The sequence below is a fragment of the Sorex araneus genome, chromosome 2, assembly GCF_027595985.1.
Source record: "Sorex araneus isolate mSorAra2 chromosome 2, mSorAra2.pri, whole genome shotgun sequence".
Classification (NCBI taxonomy): domain Eukaryota; kingdom Metazoa; phylum Chordata; class Mammalia; order Eulipotyphla; family Soricidae; genus Sorex; species Sorex araneus.
This window is the reverse complement of record NC_073303.1, coordinates 126,946,684-126,966,536: the sequence shown is the minus strand read 5'-3', so window position 1 is coordinate 126,966,536 and position 19,853 is coordinate 126,946,684. Positions and strand designations below refer to the sequence as shown.

Below are 19,853 nucleotides of genomic sequence, written 5' to 3'. Positions count from 1 at the left end.
CTCCCTTTCTGCCTTCTCTTCATTAATTGTTCCTTTTCGCTGGCATCCTCATCACTTGTGTTTGTCTCCCTCGCATCTCTTGTCGAGTGCTTAACGACTTACCTTCCAACCGACACATTTCCATCAGAATGCAGCATCAGTCATAAGTCAGTGCTGGGCATTTTCTGAACAATTTCTGAAGAGTATAAGCTGCAACGTCATCTGGGTTTCTGCCTTCGTCCCAGCTGTGGCCTGGGAGTTGGGGGAACGATTCCAGGTGGCGAGAGTTTCACTGGCTTCTATTTTTGTGATGACTTTCCATCTTGGTTTCACTGCGATGTGAAGCGTGCCATCTGCACTGTTTGGGCTGCCTGGGCTCTCTCGGGGCGGCTGTGTCACCAGTGACACTGTCACAGAGCATACCTTGCACGAAGGTATGCTCTGCCGTTAGTTGCACCCGAGCGCGGCTAGATCCACAGCAAGGCTCCTGGCCCTGATTCTCCACACATTTTTTAATCTGCCATGAGTTGTCTCTGCTGCCCTTACACTCTGAAAGCCTGGTGTTCAGTGTTTTTCACAAATGAGGTGCTCCTGGGACTGGAGCGATAGCACAGCGGGGAGGACGTTTGCCTTACATGCAGCCGACCCGGGTTCAATTCCCTGCATCCCATATGGTCCCCCGAGTACCGCCAGAAGTAATTCCTGAGTAAGAGCCAGGAGTAACCTCTGTGCATCGCCAGGTGTGACCCAAAAAGAAAAAAAAAAGTGGTGCTCCTGGGCTGCCTTTTTCACTTTTTAATCTGGACGGAAATATATGCAGTTCCCGGGATTCTCTTGCTTGATGGTGTGTTCGAGTGCGGTGTGGGGAGGATGGGAGCATGAAGGCTGCGGGATGGACACTAGTCAGCTCCCACAGTGGAGGGTGAGTCGTGGGGCTGGACGCAGGAAAGCTCCCTCAGGGACTGCCCCAAGGTCCAAGGACAGGCCAGGGGCACAGCCAGCCACATTCCCAGAGGGGCAGGGATGGGCACTGCAGAGAGGAGGGAAGTGGAGTTCTATTTTTTCATCTCTGTTCTTTGGCAATGCCCAAGGATCACTTCTGGAGGTGCCCAGGGAACCCTAAGCAGTGCCAGGGCTTGAAGTGGGTTGGCTGTGTGCAAGGCAAGCGTCTCAGCCCCTATACTTTCCAACCCCCCCCCCCGTCCTGACTTTTATTATTTATATTGGGGGTACAACTGGGGATTATTTTACTTTTCATTTATTTTTAGGGGGACATATCCAGGGCTTACTCCTGGCTCTGCACTCAGGAATCACTTCTGGTGGGCTCAGGGGACCATATCAGGTACTGGGGATCGGACACAGGTTGGCTGTGTGCAGGGCAAACACCCTACTTACTGTACTATCTCTCTGACCCCTCCAAAGACAATTTTTAAGTGAAAAAAATTACAAGGGGAATTTCTCACATGATGCATGAGCTTTTCTAGTCAGAAAGGAGGTGTAGGGTGGGTTGGGAAGGAGAACAAAGGAAAAGTGTTTCATGGGAAGGTGCTATCAGCACCAGATCTCAAAGCGCAGAAGCTATCTTTGGGGGATGGAGTACATTGTTGGGGGGTGACGATGGAATGGATGAGTGTTAATAAATGGATACAGGAAAGCAGGCCTCAGGAGAGGTACCACAGTGAGCAGCTCCAGGCAGGCTGGTCTCTGGGCTGAGACTTCTGGAACCTTCTTGGGATGGGGTGGGCTGAATCTGCACACCCTGCTAGAAGGCCCCAAGCCTGCCTACCACTGACTTCTTCCAGCAGATAAACAGCCCATCTCCACGGCTCATCTCAGAGTATTCCAGCAGCTGCTTAATCACCCCTGGAGCATGTTTCATGGCTCCCGGAGCCTGTGGCCACATATGCTGGCATCTTGGAATGCTCCAGTACTGACAGCCTAGTAGGAGCATGGGAAGTTAGGTGGGAGAATTGTGTAGAAGCCCACTAAGCTAGTGAGTGGAAACAATTAACACAGAAGGCTCAACTAGCACCCAACAGCTCAGCAAATCCTAGGACAATGACCTTGGTGACACCGCTATGGGATATATGTTGTGACAAGCAATATAAATTATTTTGTGCCCGATAAGGGGGGAGGATTGTGGGGTGGGTGGGAAACTGGGAATATTGATGGAGGAAATGTCACACTGATGGTGGAACTGGTGTTGGAATATTGAATACCTAAAACAACTGTGTTATGAACAATGATGTAAATCACAGTGTTAAAATAGTCTGAAACATTAGCACTGTAGCACTGTTGTCCATTCGTTGTTCATTGATTTGCTCTAGCGGGCTCCAGTAACGTCTCCATTGTGAGACTTGTTGTTACTGTTTTTGGCATACCGAATATGCCATGGGTAGCTTGCCAGGCTCTGCCGTGCGGGCGGGATACTCTCAGTAGCTTGCCGGGCTCTCTGAGAGGGATGGAGAAATTGAACCCGGGTCGGCTGTGTGGAAGGCAAATGTCCTGCCCACTGTGCTAGCACTCCAGTCTGAAACATTAAAGAAATAAAGGTAAAATGTGGCCTTGAAGGAAATTGAAGGCTTATATTTGTAGCTCTTAATAGCCATATTTTCAGAAATTTTTGCTTTTGTTTTTGGGCCTCCCTCAGTGGTGCTCAGGGTTTACTCCTGCTTTGTGCCAGGGATCTCTCCTAGGGAGCTTCAAGGGACTATCTGGGGTACTAGGCATTGAACCAGGGTTGGCCACGTGCAAGGCAAATGCCTCACCTGGTGTACTCTCCAGCCCCTCAAGATGTTTTAAGAATATAACAGAGCAGGACCCTTTCCGGTTCATAAGCATGATGACTGGGTACTGACAGATTTGTGTGACATGTGTCTCCCTTAAAACTTGTTACACACATTACCCATCTGATGGGAACTTCAAAAAGTATATAACAGATTAGTTCTTATAACTAATACAGAAGTTTTCTTTGGGGCCGTTCATTCCTTCATGTGCTCCTCTGGTTTTGGCCACACCCAGCAGTGCTCAGGGCTGACTCCTGCCTCTGCACTCAGGGATCACTTCTGGCAGGGCTCAGGGGACCATATTGTGGGTGCTGGGGGTTAAACATGGGTTGCTGCCTATGAGGTGAGTGGCTATCTCTCTGACCCCTCACTTGCCCCTCCTTAAAAAAATTTTCCATTAGGGGCCAGAGAGATAGTTCAGCAGGTGAACTTGCATGCAGCAGATCCAGGTTCGATTCCTGGCATCCCATATGGCCCTCTGTGCACTGTCAGGAGTGATTCCTGAGTGCAGAGTTAGGAGTAACCCCTGGACATCGCACCAAAGAAACAAATAAAAATTCCCTTCCCCCCCATTTATCTACAAAGAGAGGAAATCAAGAAGTTGTCAGAGTGCAGGCAAGATGCCTCAGAAGTCAGGATCCTGGGGGCACCTTCCGAAGGTCAGATGCGGGACCCGCAGAGTACGGTCAGTGTGACCCGGGCTCATTTCCCTTTCAGAGAGGAGCAGAGATGCAGACGGCGAGCGAACCAGCAGGCACGCAGGCTCCCTCCTGCCACCCCCTTTCCCGGCCCAGAGGACCCCTGGCGGGTCTGGAGGCAAACGGATCCTTACCCAGGAGGGACACGAGTGAGAGCAGGACGGCCATGTGCTTCAGCCCCTTCCTCTTGTGGAAATAGAGCAGGACGCAGAAAACCAGGATCTCTAAGATCTAGACATTCAGAAAGGAGGGGAGGGGAGGAAGGGTCCGTTTTCAACAGTCTTCAGGCATGCTGGGCTCACTCGCCTCTGCCAGAGCACAGCTGTCCGGCCTGTGTCCCGAGGGGCCATCTGAATGGGAGGAGTCTCGGCTCTGCCATCCATGACACGCCCAGGCCCACGTCCCTGCACTCCAGCACGACCCCGCTCCGGGCTCCACGGCCCTCCCCTCCTGCACTCTGACCCGCCTCCTGAGCCTTCGCCTTCACAAACCCTTCCCTTTCCGCCACTCCCCGCCATCCCGTCTCTGGGTGCTGTCGAAGCTTCTCGTGCCCTCCATCGTGGACTTCAGGTTCCAGCCTTTCACTCGCAGGGGAATGCCTTAGAGACGCACGGTGGACCATGTGCTACTTCACTCGTCCACAAGTGAAGGTACCAGCAGGAGGTACCAGCAGCAGTAACAGGACCAGAGCACACAGCCCCCCCGCCCCCCGCCGTCACACCCCACTTTCCATGGGCCCCTGGGATAGCCAACCTGCAGTTCTGTGTTTCCCATTTACTTTTTCTAGCAGCCCCTCCCCCCTCCACTCCCGTGTGTCCCCACGTCAAGCCCCATGTTCTGCGTTTGTGGGCTGAGAGCAAAGGGCTTGTGCTGGCCCTCACTGGCCCCTGGGCTGTGAGATGTGCACGAGACGTATCTGTGAGTGAGAGAGAAAGAGACACCCACACCTCCCCTGGGTTCCTTCCGCACAGGGAAGGGAAGATCCCTGCCACCCTCAGCGTCTTCTCGGGGCTACAGCTGTGGGTCTCGTTCCAAGGCCCCATGGCAGCCTCCGGGCACCCTCCCTGCCCTTCTCTGAAGCCCAACTGAATGTCTAAAAATGCCCTCCCAGAACTCTGTGGCTGCTTTCTTGGGGGGCTGAGGACAGAAGCCAAGGCCTCATGCGGGCTCAGAGCCACATCCCCGGCCTTCCGTGGACGTCTGAGTTCTCAATGCTGTGGAACGATTTGTCTCTGGGTGCCGCCCTCAGAGAACCTGGAGTTCAACTTGTTTACTTCAAGGACGTTGGCCTTCCTGGGCCTAAATCATACATGTCAGCGCTTACTGATACAGGGAAGTGGGGGTGCCACCGACAGTTTCCTCCTCTCAGCCACTGCGCAGGCCTATGCTCCTCAGGGCGCCTTCTCCCAGGTCAGGGAGCAAGCTACGTTTTGGCTCAAGGATTTGCTTGGGGCTGCTGTGCAGGGAAATGTCCTCACAAGCATGTTCTTTAATAAGGGCGAGTCACTCTCCCCTCCTCTTCCTTTTCCTGGTGAATTAAATTGAGTTTCCTGACCTGCCCTCTGAGCCCACTGCCCCGCCCTCCAGCAGCCATACTCTGAGAGCCCAGACACTGCTGCTTCCTGAAAGACACCGCCAAACTGGGTGGCTCAACCCCTGCACAGCTTCTCTCAGGGCTGAACCAAACAGAGCCACGACTCTCAGGGAAAGGTGTCTCTCAGGGAAGGCATCTCTCAGGGAGGGCGTCTCTCAGGGAAAGCGTCTCTCAGGAAAGGCGTCTCTCAGGGAAAGGTTTCTCTCAGGGAAGGCGTCTCTCAGGGAACAGTGTCTCTCAGGGAAGGGTCTCTCTCAGGGAAAAGCGTTCTCAGGGCATAGACTCTCTCAGAGCTGAGCCTCTCTTAGAGCCGGGAATCTCTCAGGGTTTAGACTTTCTCAGAGCTGAGTCTTTCTTGAGGACAAGTCTCTCTTTTTTTTTTTGGGGGGGTGGTCACACCTGGCAATGCACAGGGGTTACTCCTGGCTCTGCACTCAGGAATTACTCCTGGCGGTGCTTGGGGGGACTATATTGGATGCTAGGAATTGAACCCGGGTCAGCCACGTGCAAGGCAAGTGCCCTACCCGCTGTGCAATTACTGCTCCAGCCCCCGAGGACAAGCCTCTCTTAGGGCTGAGCTTCTCTCAGGGCCCCGTCTCCCTCTGAGAAAAATAAGCCATTCTGTCCACTTCCTGTCGTGACACCCTGCGTAATCCTTACAAGCCAAGGCTGCCCCACTAATAGGTGTGCCATGCCGGCACTTGCTGTGTGACCCATTTTTGTGACAGGAGAGCGGCTGTCTGAGGTCCTTTCTCATCTGTGTGCTTTGGTTCTTTAGTGTGGATGTCTATTCTTCCATCTGAACTGTCTTTTGCCAATGAGCTACATAATGACCCTTTCTATCACACTCTCATTTATACCCACCAAACCTGCCACTGAGCCTGTACAAGATGCCCCAGGCCGGCTTCAGCTCATCCTGCTTCTCAGGGCTTTGAGCTGGGGTTCGAGTGCCCAGAGCGCTGTGTGGTCTGCTGCTGCTCAGACAAATCTGCTGGACTGGGCCCCGGAGGCCTCTGAAGGGAGAAATCTACCTTGAATAAAATCCATCAATATCTTTAGGTATTGCCTTCCTTGAGAGGATTTTTTTTTTGGGGGGGTGGGTGGGTGGGAGGTTGTTGGTTTACTTTTATTACTTTGTCCCCAAACATGTTGCTCTGGAGTTTGTAGGAATAAATGTCAGGGAACTTGTTCTGATGACTGGTTCTTCTGAAAAAGCGTAGGGGCTGAGTTAGAACCTCAAGTGTCTTGACATTCATCAAATATATTTAATGTTTCAATGGACTACTTATTAGAACTGGAAGAAAAGGTCAGATTAGCTTCCTAACATCTGCATGCACCAGTGGATAAGTTAGCCTGGGGTGCAGTAAACAGTTTTAGAATTCTCACCACGTAGACCATGAACTTCCAGCCAACGAAGTAATACTGTATTGTTCTGGCCGTGAGTGTCTGCACTATACCGGGGGCGAAGTTCACCAGTAAGTAGATTCCTGCGAATGCCAGCGTCATACCTTGGAATAAAATGGAGAAAACAAGAACTTCGGTGAGAAAAGGATGGGCACGCCGTACTGCTGATGCCAACACCACCCACCGCGGGATAAGGGCAGACAGTTCCGTGCACGTGCAGGTGGGCAGGAGCTGACACTCACATGACAGCCCTCATGGACACCTCACTGTGTCCTGCCCCGTGTACCCCTCACAGAACGTCTTAGAGCCCTTCCCCATGAGGCGCTGAGTAGCCACCTCCTTTTCCACTCTGTGAGTGCCCCTGACCCGAAGTGTCCCCTTCTGCTGCACCCAGTTTCCAACCCAGTCCCTACTGTACCTCCCTGACCCACCCCATCTGCTTCCACCCCCTGCCTTCTTGGGCTCACCCCTGTCAGCGCCCACGGCTGTGGTATTTCACCCTGCCCTGAAAGGAAATCGAACAGTGATTCTGCAGACATCCCTTTTCTTGGAGGGGGTGTGGGGGGCCAAATCCCATGGTGCTCAGGGGACCCTACGGTGCCGAGGATGGGTCCTGGGCCTCTTTGTGCAAAGCTCAGAGCCCGCTGAGCTCTCTCTCCAGCGCAATGTGGCTCCCTCATGCACCCTCTACTTGCTGCATCTCAGGGCAGGCTGTCTTTCCTCTGAGTCATTTCATCCCAGCACCTGACCCAAGCGTCTCAGCTAGCGCCCTCTGTGCAGTACATGGGTGCCTTTGTGAATCCTCTGCATGTTTTCCATAAGGGGTTTGTTAAGTGCTGAAGACGGTCATCAACAATTCTTCTCATTCCCTTAAAATGTGTTTAAGTTCCCTCCTTTGAGTGGAAGCTGTAAGCCAGGCCAGTGATAGCCATTTTTCTTTCTCTTTTATCTTTTTTGGTTTTCTGGGTGACACCCAGGGCTGCTCAGGGGCTATTCCTGGACCAAGGGTGCTCAGGAATGAGGCCTGGTGGTACTTGGGGGCCCATATGCAGTGCTGGAGAGTAAAACTTGGGTCAGCGGTTGTAAGGCCAGCTCCTGAACCCCTGTATTTCTGTGGCCCAGTCTCTGCTAGCTTTATTTCACTGACATCACAGTGGTCCTTTGGACAGAGATAGATTTCTGATATACAAAGTTTATTCCTTCATTACTTCTGCTGGCCCAGCAGCCCAGACGGATTTCCAAGAAAACAGATAAAACAATTCTAACATTTGGTAGAAAAGACATCCAGAGGCCAAATCAATATATTTTTTTTTCTGAGAGAAACACATGGAGGCACTAGCCCTGAGTCCAGCAGCAGATAAGTAGAGAGAGAAATCACGGTACAGATACACAGTGGAATACTACTGAGCCACAAAAAAGATAAAGTCCTGCCATATACAGCCACATGGATGGACCAAGAGAGGATTACCCTTAGAATGCTAAGTCAAACTAAGGACAAGTGCTTTATGAGTTCATCCACGTGGTACACAGAGAAACAAACAAAATGAGTGAAGTAAAACAAAAATAAACTTTTTTAGACCAACAATAAATTGGTGGTTTTCAGAAGGGATGGGGGTTTGATAAATTGGGTTCAAGGGGTCTTATTTGTGGTGAGGGTCAGAGTTGGACTTTTAGTGTGAACTCATGGTAGCTACAGATGTTGTTGATGAAGCTACACATCTGAAGCTCGTAATGTTATAATGCAATGTTACTTCAATTAAAAACATTATATTTAAAAAGCAAGGTAATGGAAAAACCAGATCTTTGTACTTCGTTTTGGTAGGCACTTCTTCTGTGTCTTTGAAGCAATGCTTTATGTTTGATGTTAAACTGTCCTGAAATCCTACTTTGGGATTTACTGTGTCTTTTTGTTTGAGGGCATGGAGGGAATCCCAGGAAGTGCTCAGGGGTCCAGGGCCTGGCCTGGTGATATTTGGCCAAGCCAGCCAGGCAGTTCAGTGCTCTGGTACAGAAGTACTGGGGGTCACCAAAGCCAGACCCCAAGTGATGCTTTGGGGTGGGGTGGGGTGCTCCCGGGGGCTGAGGAGCCTGCGTGGTCAGGATAGAATCAGGGTCTGTGTGCATGCAGCCCTAAACCCCGCACTATCTCCCTGGTCCCCCTTACTTTCTTTTTAAGGAACATTATCACCATAAATCACCATAAATTCTTAAATTAATTAAAGTAATAAATTCTTACATAAATTCTTAATAAATAAATTCTCAATAAATTCCTAATAAATTCTTAATAAATTTTTCAGCATACTTTTTTTCAGCCTAATATTGCAATTGTCGTCTGTGGTGACGGTCCTGGCCTTCTCGCCTAATTTTATTCTCACAGGGATGTGGTTCTTTGCACTGGCTCAGCTGTCCTTTTCATCTCAGCAGATGACTGGAAATGTTGATAAAAGGCTTGGACCTGGAGGCTGGAGAGACAGCACAGCAGGGAGGGTGCTTGCTTTGCAAATGGCCAACCCGGGTTTGATCCCCGGCACCCCATGGGGTCTCCTGAGCCCTACCAGAAGTGAGCCCTGAGCATCACTGGAAGGGGCCTAAAAAACAGAAACAAAAGGCTTGGACTTCCTAGTGCCCAACCTGAGGTGGCCTGTGGAGCCCCGAGGTTGTTTCCTGGAGCCAAAGGCAGCCTGAGGACAAGCTGGCCAGGCCCCTGCTGCCGGGCTTCCGGCCGCCTCCCTGCAGCCGCAGGGATCTCAGTTATTCCAGGCACCTCCAGGAGAATCACCCCGCACTAGGGGGGCTGCAGGTAACATCCGCTGGTGGGATGCTACGTGGCTCCTGAGCCTCTCGGGGTTTTGGGACACTCTGTCTGAGCCAATGAACTGGAGTTCCTGCAGAGCAGATGGGAACAAGCCTCGGGCTTCTCATCATTCTTCGTGCACTTACATCACTCACGGCCAGATTTGCTGAGGCTGGACTTACTTTGCAAAGAAATTAATTTGGCTGTGATTGCCTTTGATTAAAGAGAGGGTGATCACGGCGGAAAAACAATTGCTTCAATAATGTGTCCTTCTGGCTATTACATTCTAGGGCCATGAATTGTCTTGTTAATCCTAAACGAGGGCCAACCCCAAGGCCGGAGAACCCGATGGGCTGAGTTTATTGCGTTGCACATCCAGGAATCCCACATTCACGGGGCCAGGACTGACCCCTCAGCACAACCGGATGTGGCCTCCAAACAAAACAAGTAAAAAGATAGGACTCGGTTCTGAGTAGTTCTCGAGCCCTCCGATAGCTGGCCAGGACTTTCCACATGAAGTGCCCATGCTTTAAAGTCAAACAGGAGGGAAAACAAACACTGCGCTTTTCTGAAAAGTTACACAAACCCTGGAGAGCTCTATGTCAACTCCGGAAAAACACACAACCGGACAATTTTGTGCTTGTTGGGGTACAGGCCGGGTGGAAAGTTTGCCGGAGCACCCTGTGGCAGGCTGGGGAGACTCAAACAGCAGAAGTTGCTTTCAACTATAGGCGCTGTCAACTTGCAGGTCTATGGACCAATACAGGTGACAGGTGGTTTTACACCTGACACCTGTCAATCCGTGCCCTCAAGGCCTCAGACTGGGCTTACCCTCTGCTCCAGTTCAGGATGATCATTTGCAATCAGACATGAAGCAACTGATCAATTCAGACTTAGCATTTTTTTCTTTAAAAAAGGAAAAAAAAAAGCTTTTTTTCCTTTAATTTCTTTTTTTTTTTTTTTTGCCACATCTGGTGGTGCTTGAAGGGGACCATGCGGTGCCGGGGATGCAGTCTGGGCCTCCCGCGGGGAAGGTATGAGCTTCAGCCCTTTGAACCATCCCCCCCACCCTTGCTCAGTTTTTAATATATGACACTTCCAGAGAAGTTTCGGAAGAGGGAACCGGGGGAGCTGAGGGCAGGTGGTCCCCAGAGATAATTTAGTGGCACCTTTTGTTTTAAATTAGGGTTGCTCGGGAAATGGCAGGTGGAGAAATGATCAGCTAAACCTCCCCACCTCCTAAAAGTAGGAAATAAATCTCCCATCACCCGTGGGAAGGGCATTCTTCCTGCAGCAGGAGGAAGTGCCGGCAGGGTTACCGGGCCTGTTCCTTCCGCCTGCACGAGCTCTGCGTGGCCCACAGAAGCAGTGTCCAAAGCAAAAATCCCAAGAATGTCTTTGTCTAAAAAGTCCCAAAGCATGTTCCTCTGCTCACATCACAGATTCCTCACTCATATGGCATCTCCATGTGCATGGAATTAAGTGGATTTCTTTCCCCCTCCTGTTAATCTGTCTTGTGTCAATTTAATGATTTTCTAGCCAGAAGTGCCCAGAAAGGGTCGGGGAGAAATTTTTTCCCTCTCCCCAACACATTCTCAGATTTACTGGCACAGTGCATCCCGGCCGACATCTGGTTTCCCAGGCCAGCCCTCTCCTTAACCGAAGCCCCAAAGCTGAGTCCTCGCCTCAGCCCCCTTGCTGGGGGGTCAGCATCTACTGCCATGTTCTTTCTGGCTTCTGGGACCTGCCTTGACCTGACTTGCTGTGGAAATGGCTGGGCATGATGGTAGTTTCCAATCTTCAGCTCACCAGGCTCTGCCCAGACATGCGGCCTCCTTTGGTGGGCTCCTGCGCTCTGTCTGTCTGTCTGTCTGTCAGTGACGGGCAGGGGCACCCCAGGAATTGGAATAAACCAGAGTGACACTCAACACTTGGGATGTCCCCACCCTGCTTCGCAATCTCTGCAGATGCCTCGGGTGGGCTTCTCGCATGTCAGCAGACAGGAACCCCGGGCTGGGAAGCCTCCACAGTGTGGGAGGCTAAACCCACCTGCCTGCCCACATCCAATCCCGGTGGAGGCATCTCTGAAGGTAGCAGAGCCCAGGCGTCTTCTGGGAGGTCCTCCCCTCTGGGAGGGTAGGGGATCCGGAGGTCCAACGTCCTGTTGTCACCCGCCTGGCTGGCGGGGGAATCTGCTCACCGGGGACCTAAGCGTCCCCCTTCACCGGTCTCTGGAGAGTCCCCAGGCACCAGACATCTATTTCTGTGATGACACAGCCTGGACTCAAATCAACCAGGATTTCACAGACTATTAGATGGGGGAATTTTGATGACTCAGGGGGAAGCGAGGGAGAAAAGACTATAATTTTGGCTGACTGCAGGGAGGAGAGAGCTGGGACTTTTCTCTTTTTTTGGAAAGGAAAAATCATCATTAAAATAATTGTAAATTATTAATCTACTAAGAAGAATTAGAGCACAGCTTGAAGCTTGTCCCTGACTTGAGATCAGCCAGAGATTCTCCTAGCAGACAGAACCTGGGCTGAGGTCACTTTCTAAGGCCAGTGGTGAAAAGCCTCATTGGCAAAGCGCCACATTTGGCAGCGAGTGAGTTCAGCCTGTTTCCACATGGCCCCAAATCTTCATTTGTTCCATCAGGAAAAACAAACTTTCATTTGCTCCAAGCAGGGAAAAATAAATGATTTTCTTTGGCACATTTGGATCATTTAACTTTTAGCATCCCTATATATTGTTAATCCTTGAGGGGAAAAAAAAGACCAACATCAACCACTCTTTTCCCTGGATGGTTTCAGTTTCCTTAAAGGAAAAATGATGGTAGTGGCTGTTTTTCTTTTGGGTTGTTGTTTGTATTTTAAGATTTTAACAGAAGGAGCTGTATTTTCTCAAGGCATCGGGAATATGTGCGACTAAGGCACTATCAGGAAGGTGGTGGAAAGTTCCAGAGGCCGTGGTGACCTTCATGTCTCAGACCTCAGGAGCTGGCTCTGGAGGCCAGAGTGGGGACTAGGGATCCATACCCAAAAGTCAAGACTTTTATTTGATGTTTAGGTTTTTGGGTTGTACCCAGTGGTGCTTGGGGGACCACAGACAGTGCCAGGAATTGGGACCAGGGTGAGTGGGATGCAAGGCCAGCTCCTTTGTCTCACCCTGTACTTTGTCTCTGGTCCCAAGGAATCCATCACTTTTTTCCCCCCACTTTTTGGGTGACACTTGACGATGCACAGGGGTTACTCCTGGCTCTGCATTCAAGAATTACTCCTGGCGGTGCTCGGGGACCATATAGGATTCTGGGAATCGAACTTGGGTCGGCCACGTGCAAGGCAAATGCCCTACCCACTGTGCCATCGCTCCAGCCCCAAAGTCAATCACTTTTAATCAGAGTTGGAGACAAATGTGACCTCCCATGGTATTACTTAAATAGTGTCAACTCGGGAAGGGAAACCCTGTCTCCCACCCAGCTGTAGCTGTGGGAAACTGTGCCTGGATGATGTGACTTCTCGCGTGGTCCTGCTGTGGGGTCTCCAATAGAGTGTCACGTGGAGTCCTGGCAGTGCTGAGAAGAGCAGTTCATGTGACCCAGCATGTGTGACATGGCTGGCTCTGTTCTGAGAGTTTCTCAAAGTCCCCGGAGGGAGAAAGGTATACTGACTTTCCTTATCTTCCTCTTCGGAGGGGGATTGGGCCACACCCTGCGATGCTCAGGGATCACTTCTGGCAGGGCTTGAAGAACCATATGGGATGCCGGGGATCAAAGCTGTGCGCCAGGTCTTAACCCCTGTACTCTCGCTCCAGCCCACTGTCAACACTTTCAAGATAAGAAAGTTGAAGCTTAAAGGCCAGCCCGCTTGCCAACACTAGAGACACATGTTCTGCTATCACACGAGGAATTGTCCTTCACTGACGGGTTCTGAATCCTCAGGAAACTCACTAACCCTCTCGCAGTACCTGCTCGGAAAACTCATGTCAAATGCTTAACACAGTATTGGAGAAGAGAACAGCATCTAACTGATGTGACAAGGAGACACTAGCTTTGCATCAAAGACTAGGAATTTTATGTCTGGTGAGTACTTCTTGTCCTGAGTGTTAAATTTTTAAAATTAACTCTTATATTAAATTTTCAAAGACATTTTATTTATTTTTGCTTTTAGGGTCACACCCAGCAATGCTCAGGGATTACTCCTGGCAGTGCTTAAAGGACCATATGGGATGCTGGGGATTGAACCTGGGTTGGCTGCGTGCAAGCCAAAAGCCCTACCTGCTGTACTATTGCTCAGCCCCTATAATTAACTCTTTTTTTTTTTTTTACTGTCTTATATACATAGTATTTTATTTTATTTTTTTTAATTTTTTTTTATTTTTTTTTTATTAATAGTTTATTTTTAATTAGTGAGTCAACGTGAGGGTACAGTTACAGATTTATACATTTTTGTGCTCATGTTTCTCCCTTACAAAGTTTGATAACCCATCCCTTCACCAGTGCCCATTCTCCACCACCAGTAAACCCAACATCCCACCCCCCCTTCCCAGTCCCGTCTCCCCCCACCCCACCCTGCCACTATGGCAGGGAATTCCCTTTTGTTCTCTCTCTCTGGTTAGGTGTTGTGGTTTGCAATAAAGGTGTTGAGTGGCCATTGCGTTCAGTCTCTAGTCTATATTTGGCCCACATCATCTTTCCCCCACATGACCAACAACCACATTTTACTTGCTGTTCCCTTCTCTGAGTTGCCCAGAATGAGAGAACAGCCTCCAAGCCATGGTGACAACCTCCTGGTACTTATTTCTACTATTCTTGGGTGTTCGTCTTATAGTCTATTATTCTATATTCCACAGATGAGTGCAATCTTTCTATGTCTGTCTCTCTCTTTCTGACTCATTTCACTTAGCATGATACTTTCCATGTAGATCCACTTATATGCAAACGTCATGACCTCATTTTTTCTAACAGCTGCATAGTATTCCATTGTATATATGTACCAGAGTTTCTTCAACCAGTCATCTGTTCTAGGGCACTCGGGTTTTTTCCAGATTCTGCCTATTGTAAACAGTGCTGCGGTGAACATATAAGTGCATATGTCACTTCGACTATACTTTTTGGCTTTTCTGGGATATATTCCCAGCAGTGGTATTGCTGGGTCAAATGGGAGCTCAACCTCAAGTTTTTTGAGAGTCGTCCATTCAGCCCCTATAATTAACTCTTGAGAACAAAGGTGAGTATCGACACCAGGACAGTTCCATGACCAGGACTTGACATTTCTGAAAATTCTTTTACATGAACCATCCAATGCTCAAAGCTCAAAACAGTCACAGATTTGCCAGCAAATGGAAGCTTCGAGAATTTTAAGTTTACACTGGCCACACAGCTGAGAAGTGGAATCTTGATTTTAACCCATGTGAATAAGTGCGATTTATACCCTCTGCTGCTGTGCTAGGGATGTGTCTTGTAATTACTAGTTCCTGGTACTGCTGAGCTGATGCCAGGCTTTCAAAACTCGTTGTCGAATCATCTGCACATTCTGGTATTTCTTGTTCCTCCTTTTCCCCAATTAAGACTTTCACTGATTTCCACACCTAATCCTTAGCGGTTGTGGTTGGGTTGCAGGAGGAACCAGAAACTTCACCAGCTCTGCTTGTGAAGATTCTCTGATACCCATGATTCTCTCTGGTGGCCTGGACCCAGTTTCTGGGGTCACGGGAGAGTTGGCAAATGTCCCCTGCTGTGACACATTTGCACTGGCCCAGCCTCCTGGTCCAAGCTCTCTGGTTCCACACTGGTGGTTCTTCACCGATTATGGCTTTTCAGGCAGCCTGGAGACACACCGGCTTTCCTAACGGGGGCAGCACATGCTCGAGGAGGCCAGGAGCGACCCTGCAGAACGCGAAGGCACAGGAGAGTCCCCACTGGGAATCTGGCTGAAAGGGTCAGCGGTACTAAGGCTTGAGAGTCCTGTTCTATGTGTCCTGTATTTTTACCTGCCCTCAGGAAACACACAGGTATACTTTATCATCAGTTGCCACACTGAACATAGGGATTCTGCCTCAAATATACCAGATAACTCACGAATCTCTCTTTAGATTGATCTGTTTTACCTCCTCAAATGCCTTCGGTCAAACCTCGATCAACCATTAAGTACAAAAGATGACACAGGTAAGTAAAACAATCCAGCGTTTCCATAAGACATTTGATTAAAGGAGAAAAACTGTGCAGGATCTAAGATTTTCATGTCTAAGATTTTAACGTCTGAGCCCCAGGCATGGCTCATTCCTATTTTGGATTTCATAACATTCCCCCCTCCTACACACACACACACACACACACACACACACACACACACACCACATACACACACGCACACCCCACCCCCAATGATTCCCTGAACCATCCATGAAAATAGTGTATGGAAACAGACAACTGGCATCGTTGAAAATATATAACTTACATATGAATGCATCTGGAAAAATACTTTATGAAAAACTTGACAACATCAACTATGAGCTATACCAGCAGGATCAAACTGAAGAAAGGGAAACAACCCAAGAATCAAAACACTTTCAAGACACCAGGTTCAAGGGACTCAGGCTCAGCATTTCAGCACCGGTGTCATATTTAAGGCAACATTTTTTCAAAATCTGAGCTTCTTGGAAGCCAGAGAGCCTCCTGGACTGTAAGGATCTGCAGTATCTGTGTTCAATGTCATATGTCAGCAGCAATTCAGACACGGTGTTGTCAAGGAAGAAAACAAACTTCTATAATCCCTCTCACCAACCCTATTTCCACCAAAAAGTCGGAACGACCAGGGCTTTTGCTATAGATCAGAAATCCCCCTACCCGCTCCAGCCAGGAAGCTCACAGCTGTACTTCTCAGCAAAATTCCCAAGAGCAGTGTTCTCTGTTACTTTCGGAAAAAGCTGAGTTCAAATTAGGTAGTCAACTGGTGCGGCTAATTTGAGTGCGTGGTTCTTATTTCTTCAAAACTTTCATGCAATGATCTTAACAAAAAGGTCTTTTGAAGCGGAATGCTCTATTAGGTAACACAGATGTTTTCAGGGATTTTATTATGCTCATAAAAATTTTATAACACTCATAATAACAATACTGTGAAATAACAATTTGCTGTGGTCAGTATCATGGGCAGCGGGCATGATGAAGACAGGAATATTTCACGTGGAGGAGTGGACGGCAGCTCCGAGCTGGAATAAGGGGCACAGTGGAATGAGATTCTGACCACTCTGTCATTTGTCCCTGGCTTCTTATTTTTTGGAGGGGAGGAACATCCTGCAATGCTCGGGGTTTACTCCTGGCTCCATGCTCAGGGATTACTCGGGCATGCTCAGGGACCATCTGTGCCAGTTTTTAAGGCATATATTTTGCCTGTTTTGTTTTTTGGCTACAACCAGCAGTGTTCAGATTCTGCACTAAGGGGTACTCTGAGGTGGGGCTTGGGGACTGTATTTGATACTGGGGATCGAATCTGGGTCTGCTGTATGAAAGGCAAGTGCCTTACCCATTGTACTATCACTTTGACCCATACATATATCATCATCATCATCATCATCATCCCGTTGATGGCCGAATTTCTGGAGCAGTCTCAGTAACGTCTCCATTCATCCTATCCCTGAGATTTTAGAAGCCTCTCTTTACTCGTTCTTCCCAACGATGCTGCATTGGAGGCTCTTTCAGGGTCAGGGGAAAGAGACCCAGCATTATTACTGGTTTTGGCATATGAATACACCATGGGGAGTTTGCAAGGCTCTCCCATGTGAGCAGGAATCAGTAGCTTGCCAGGTTCTTCCAGAGGGAGAAGTAGGCTGTAAGATGTCTTCTGGGAGCTTGGTCTTATAGTCTCTGGATGTTGGCCATTGGGATTACACGGTGCCGGAGGGGCCCTCCCTGCCCTGAGCAGATCTCCCACAGCCGAAGACCTCCGGAGCCTAGCCACAGTCATGTTCAAGGCCCCTCTCCACACATTCGAATGAGCCTCACACATGAAGGTACTGGCAGAGGAACCCAGGTGTGTGGGACCCGGGGTTGAGACCTCCAAGCCTGCTTGGATTGGGACTGGGCCTCTTCCACCCACATTTCTCATTTTCTAGTAGCTAGGCTGTCACACCCAGGGACTGCCTCCAGCGCCGTGTAATCATATATATATATATATATATATATATATATATATATATATATATATATATATATATATACACACACACATTGAGAGAGAGAGACAGAGAGCTTATTTATACCCCAATCATGAATGAATGAAAGAATTACTTACCCAACAAATCTGAGACTCTCAAGTTTTCTCTCAGAAACATAACAGAAATAATGGCACTACCTGGAAAGAAAACAGCTATTAGTGGAATTAAGATAAAGCTGGAAAAGGAGTTTAGTGAAGGGTGCCTTTGCCTGACTGTCTGGGCCGTCGCGTCCAGCACCCACATGCACACATGAATACACACGGACACAACTTTATAGTGGACCTCGGGCAGTGATGGGGACAGAGCCCTGTTTGCAGCAAGGGTGTCAGATGACTTGCTAAATGAATGAAAGAATGAACCAACAAAACCCACTCCCAGTCACTCTCGCAGAACTAGTCACAGGTGACTCAGGGGAAGGTACAGGTGAGATCAGGGGTGTGTGTGTGTGTGTGTGTGTGTGTGTGTGTGTGTGTGTGTGGTGTGTCTTTTGGGGGGCAATGGCACACAGGTGAGAGTCTGTAGTGAATCCTCCTGTGGATATACTATAGATATATTCAGCAAGACCCCTCAAATTCTACAGTGCTTTCAACTAATTAAACATTGATTTAAAAATATACAACCAGGGGCCAGAGTGATAGCACAGTGGGTAGGGCATTTGCCTTGCACATAGTCAACCCGACCCAGATGGCATCCCATATGGTCCCCCAGAACTTTCAGGAATAATTCCTGAGTGCAGATCCAGGAGTGATCCCTGAGCACTATACTGCACAAAAATAAAAACAAAAAAATTATAAATACACACACATATATACACACACATTTCTATATAGCACAATGGGTAGGGCATTTGCCTTGCATGCGGCCGACCCAGGTTCGATTCCTCATCCCTCTAGGAGAGCCCAGCAAGCTACCCATGGCATATTCAATATGCCAAAAACAGTAACAACAAGTCTTACAATGGAGAAGTTACTGGTGCCCACTTGAGCAAAGTGATGAACAACAGGACGTTGTTCTACAGTGCTACAGTGCTACATACAACCAAAAAATCATCAGAAAAGAATTCCTCATCTGGAGAAAATTGCAGTTAATATGTTAAGTGTCCTTATTTTACTGTAGTTGAAATTGAATTTAACGTAATACTTCTTTTATGTTTCTTTAGTGACTGTATTATGAATCATTTGCTGTGTCATTAAAAAGGTCTTTGGAGATATAATTTTAACGAGGCTATGTAATTATCTATCAAGTCAAAATAAAATTTGAATATAACTATATCTGCTGTTTGGGCAATTGACTTAAAATAAAATCATCACCAGGAATCTTTAAAGTAAGAAATGTTTTCCCCCTCATTTTTTTTCTTTCGGTGGTGATGGTGGAGCTGGGGCTTGAACCCAGGGCTCCACAAAGCAAGTCTATGCTCGTCTCCTTCTTCTTAAATTTAATTTTATTTTTAAAGCATGTGCTCTTCTGCTGAACCCCCCCCCCCCCACCCCCGGCCCTATTTCCCGTGTATTTTCCTCATCTTATTCAAACTAAGCACACTTTTTCTGGGCAGGTTCATGCTATTTTTGTTTGTGGGGGGCAGGGGGTACCCCAGTAAACCAGTAACGTCTCCACTGTGGGGCTTGTTGTTATTGTTTTTGGCATATCAAATACGCCACAGGTAGCTTGCCAGGCTCTGTTGTGCGGGCGGGATACTCTCGGTAGCTTGCCGGGCTCCCCGAGAGGGGTGGGGGCATCGAACCTGGGTCGGCCGCATGCTATCGTTCCAGCCCAAGTCCAGGCAGGGGTACTTAAAATATTCAAGATAAACAAATATACACACATAGCCCACAAGTCAAGAACCGAGTTTGGGACCAGAGTCAAAGGGAGGCAAAAATATAAAAAGTTTTGGAACATTTAACGCCTGAAACAACTGTATTATGAACAACTTGGTAAGTCCTGGTATTATAATAAAAAAAATTTAAGGAGCAATTTAGCAAAATTTTAAAAGATTGAAAAACAAAACAAATACATATCCACTCCTCCTCTCCCCTCTTCCCACCGGCTCCCAGACAGGTCAAGGTGAAGACCACGGCAACAGGGCACTGGGGAAGAATACTTTTAGAGTCAGCTGTGTTCCAGAAAGGGAAGTGAACCTCCAGGTTCGAGTATTAGGAGAGGTACAGAGGCCGCTGCCCTGCCCGATGCACCTCTCCCTGACTCCCCGGGTGAGCCTCTCCCTGACCCCCCGGGCTGAGTGGGACAGAACTGCACGAACCAAGAGGAGAGCCATCCCCACTCCACGGATGGCAGCGGCCAGTGACAATGGCTCCAGGGCTGGATACTGCTGCCTCCAGAGGAGTCTGGAGAGAGGCTGACTGATGCCGCTGTCCCAGGGGCAGAGCGTG

The 19,853-nt window shown here is 48.8% G+C and overlaps 1 protein-coding gene and 1 pseudogene across 2 annotated transcripts in view; one reads left to right on the top strand and one right to left on the bottom strand.

The window, feature by feature from the left end:
• The window catches only part of NIPAL2 (NIPA like domain containing 2), a 61,464-nt gene that overhangs the window by 19,467 nt on the left and 22,144 nt on the right, over nucleotides 1-19,853 (bottom strand). For both annotated transcript variants that reach the window (XM_055129432.1, XM_055129431.1), the window contains exons 4-6: nucleotides 17,544-17,603; nucleotides 6,444-6,565; nucleotides 3,598-3,694 (exon numbers count right to left, since the gene is read on the bottom strand). In XM_055129432.1, coding sequence (XP_054985407.1) covers nucleotides 3,598-3,694; nucleotides 6,444-6,565; nucleotides 17,544-17,603 — 279 coding nt within the window. The remainder of the gene's footprint in view (nucleotides 1-3,597; nucleotides 3,695-6,443; nucleotides 6,566-17,543; nucleotides 17,604-19,853) is intronic.
• Nucleotides 2,799-2,894, top strand: LOC129402610 (small nucleolar RNA U13; annotated as a pseudogene).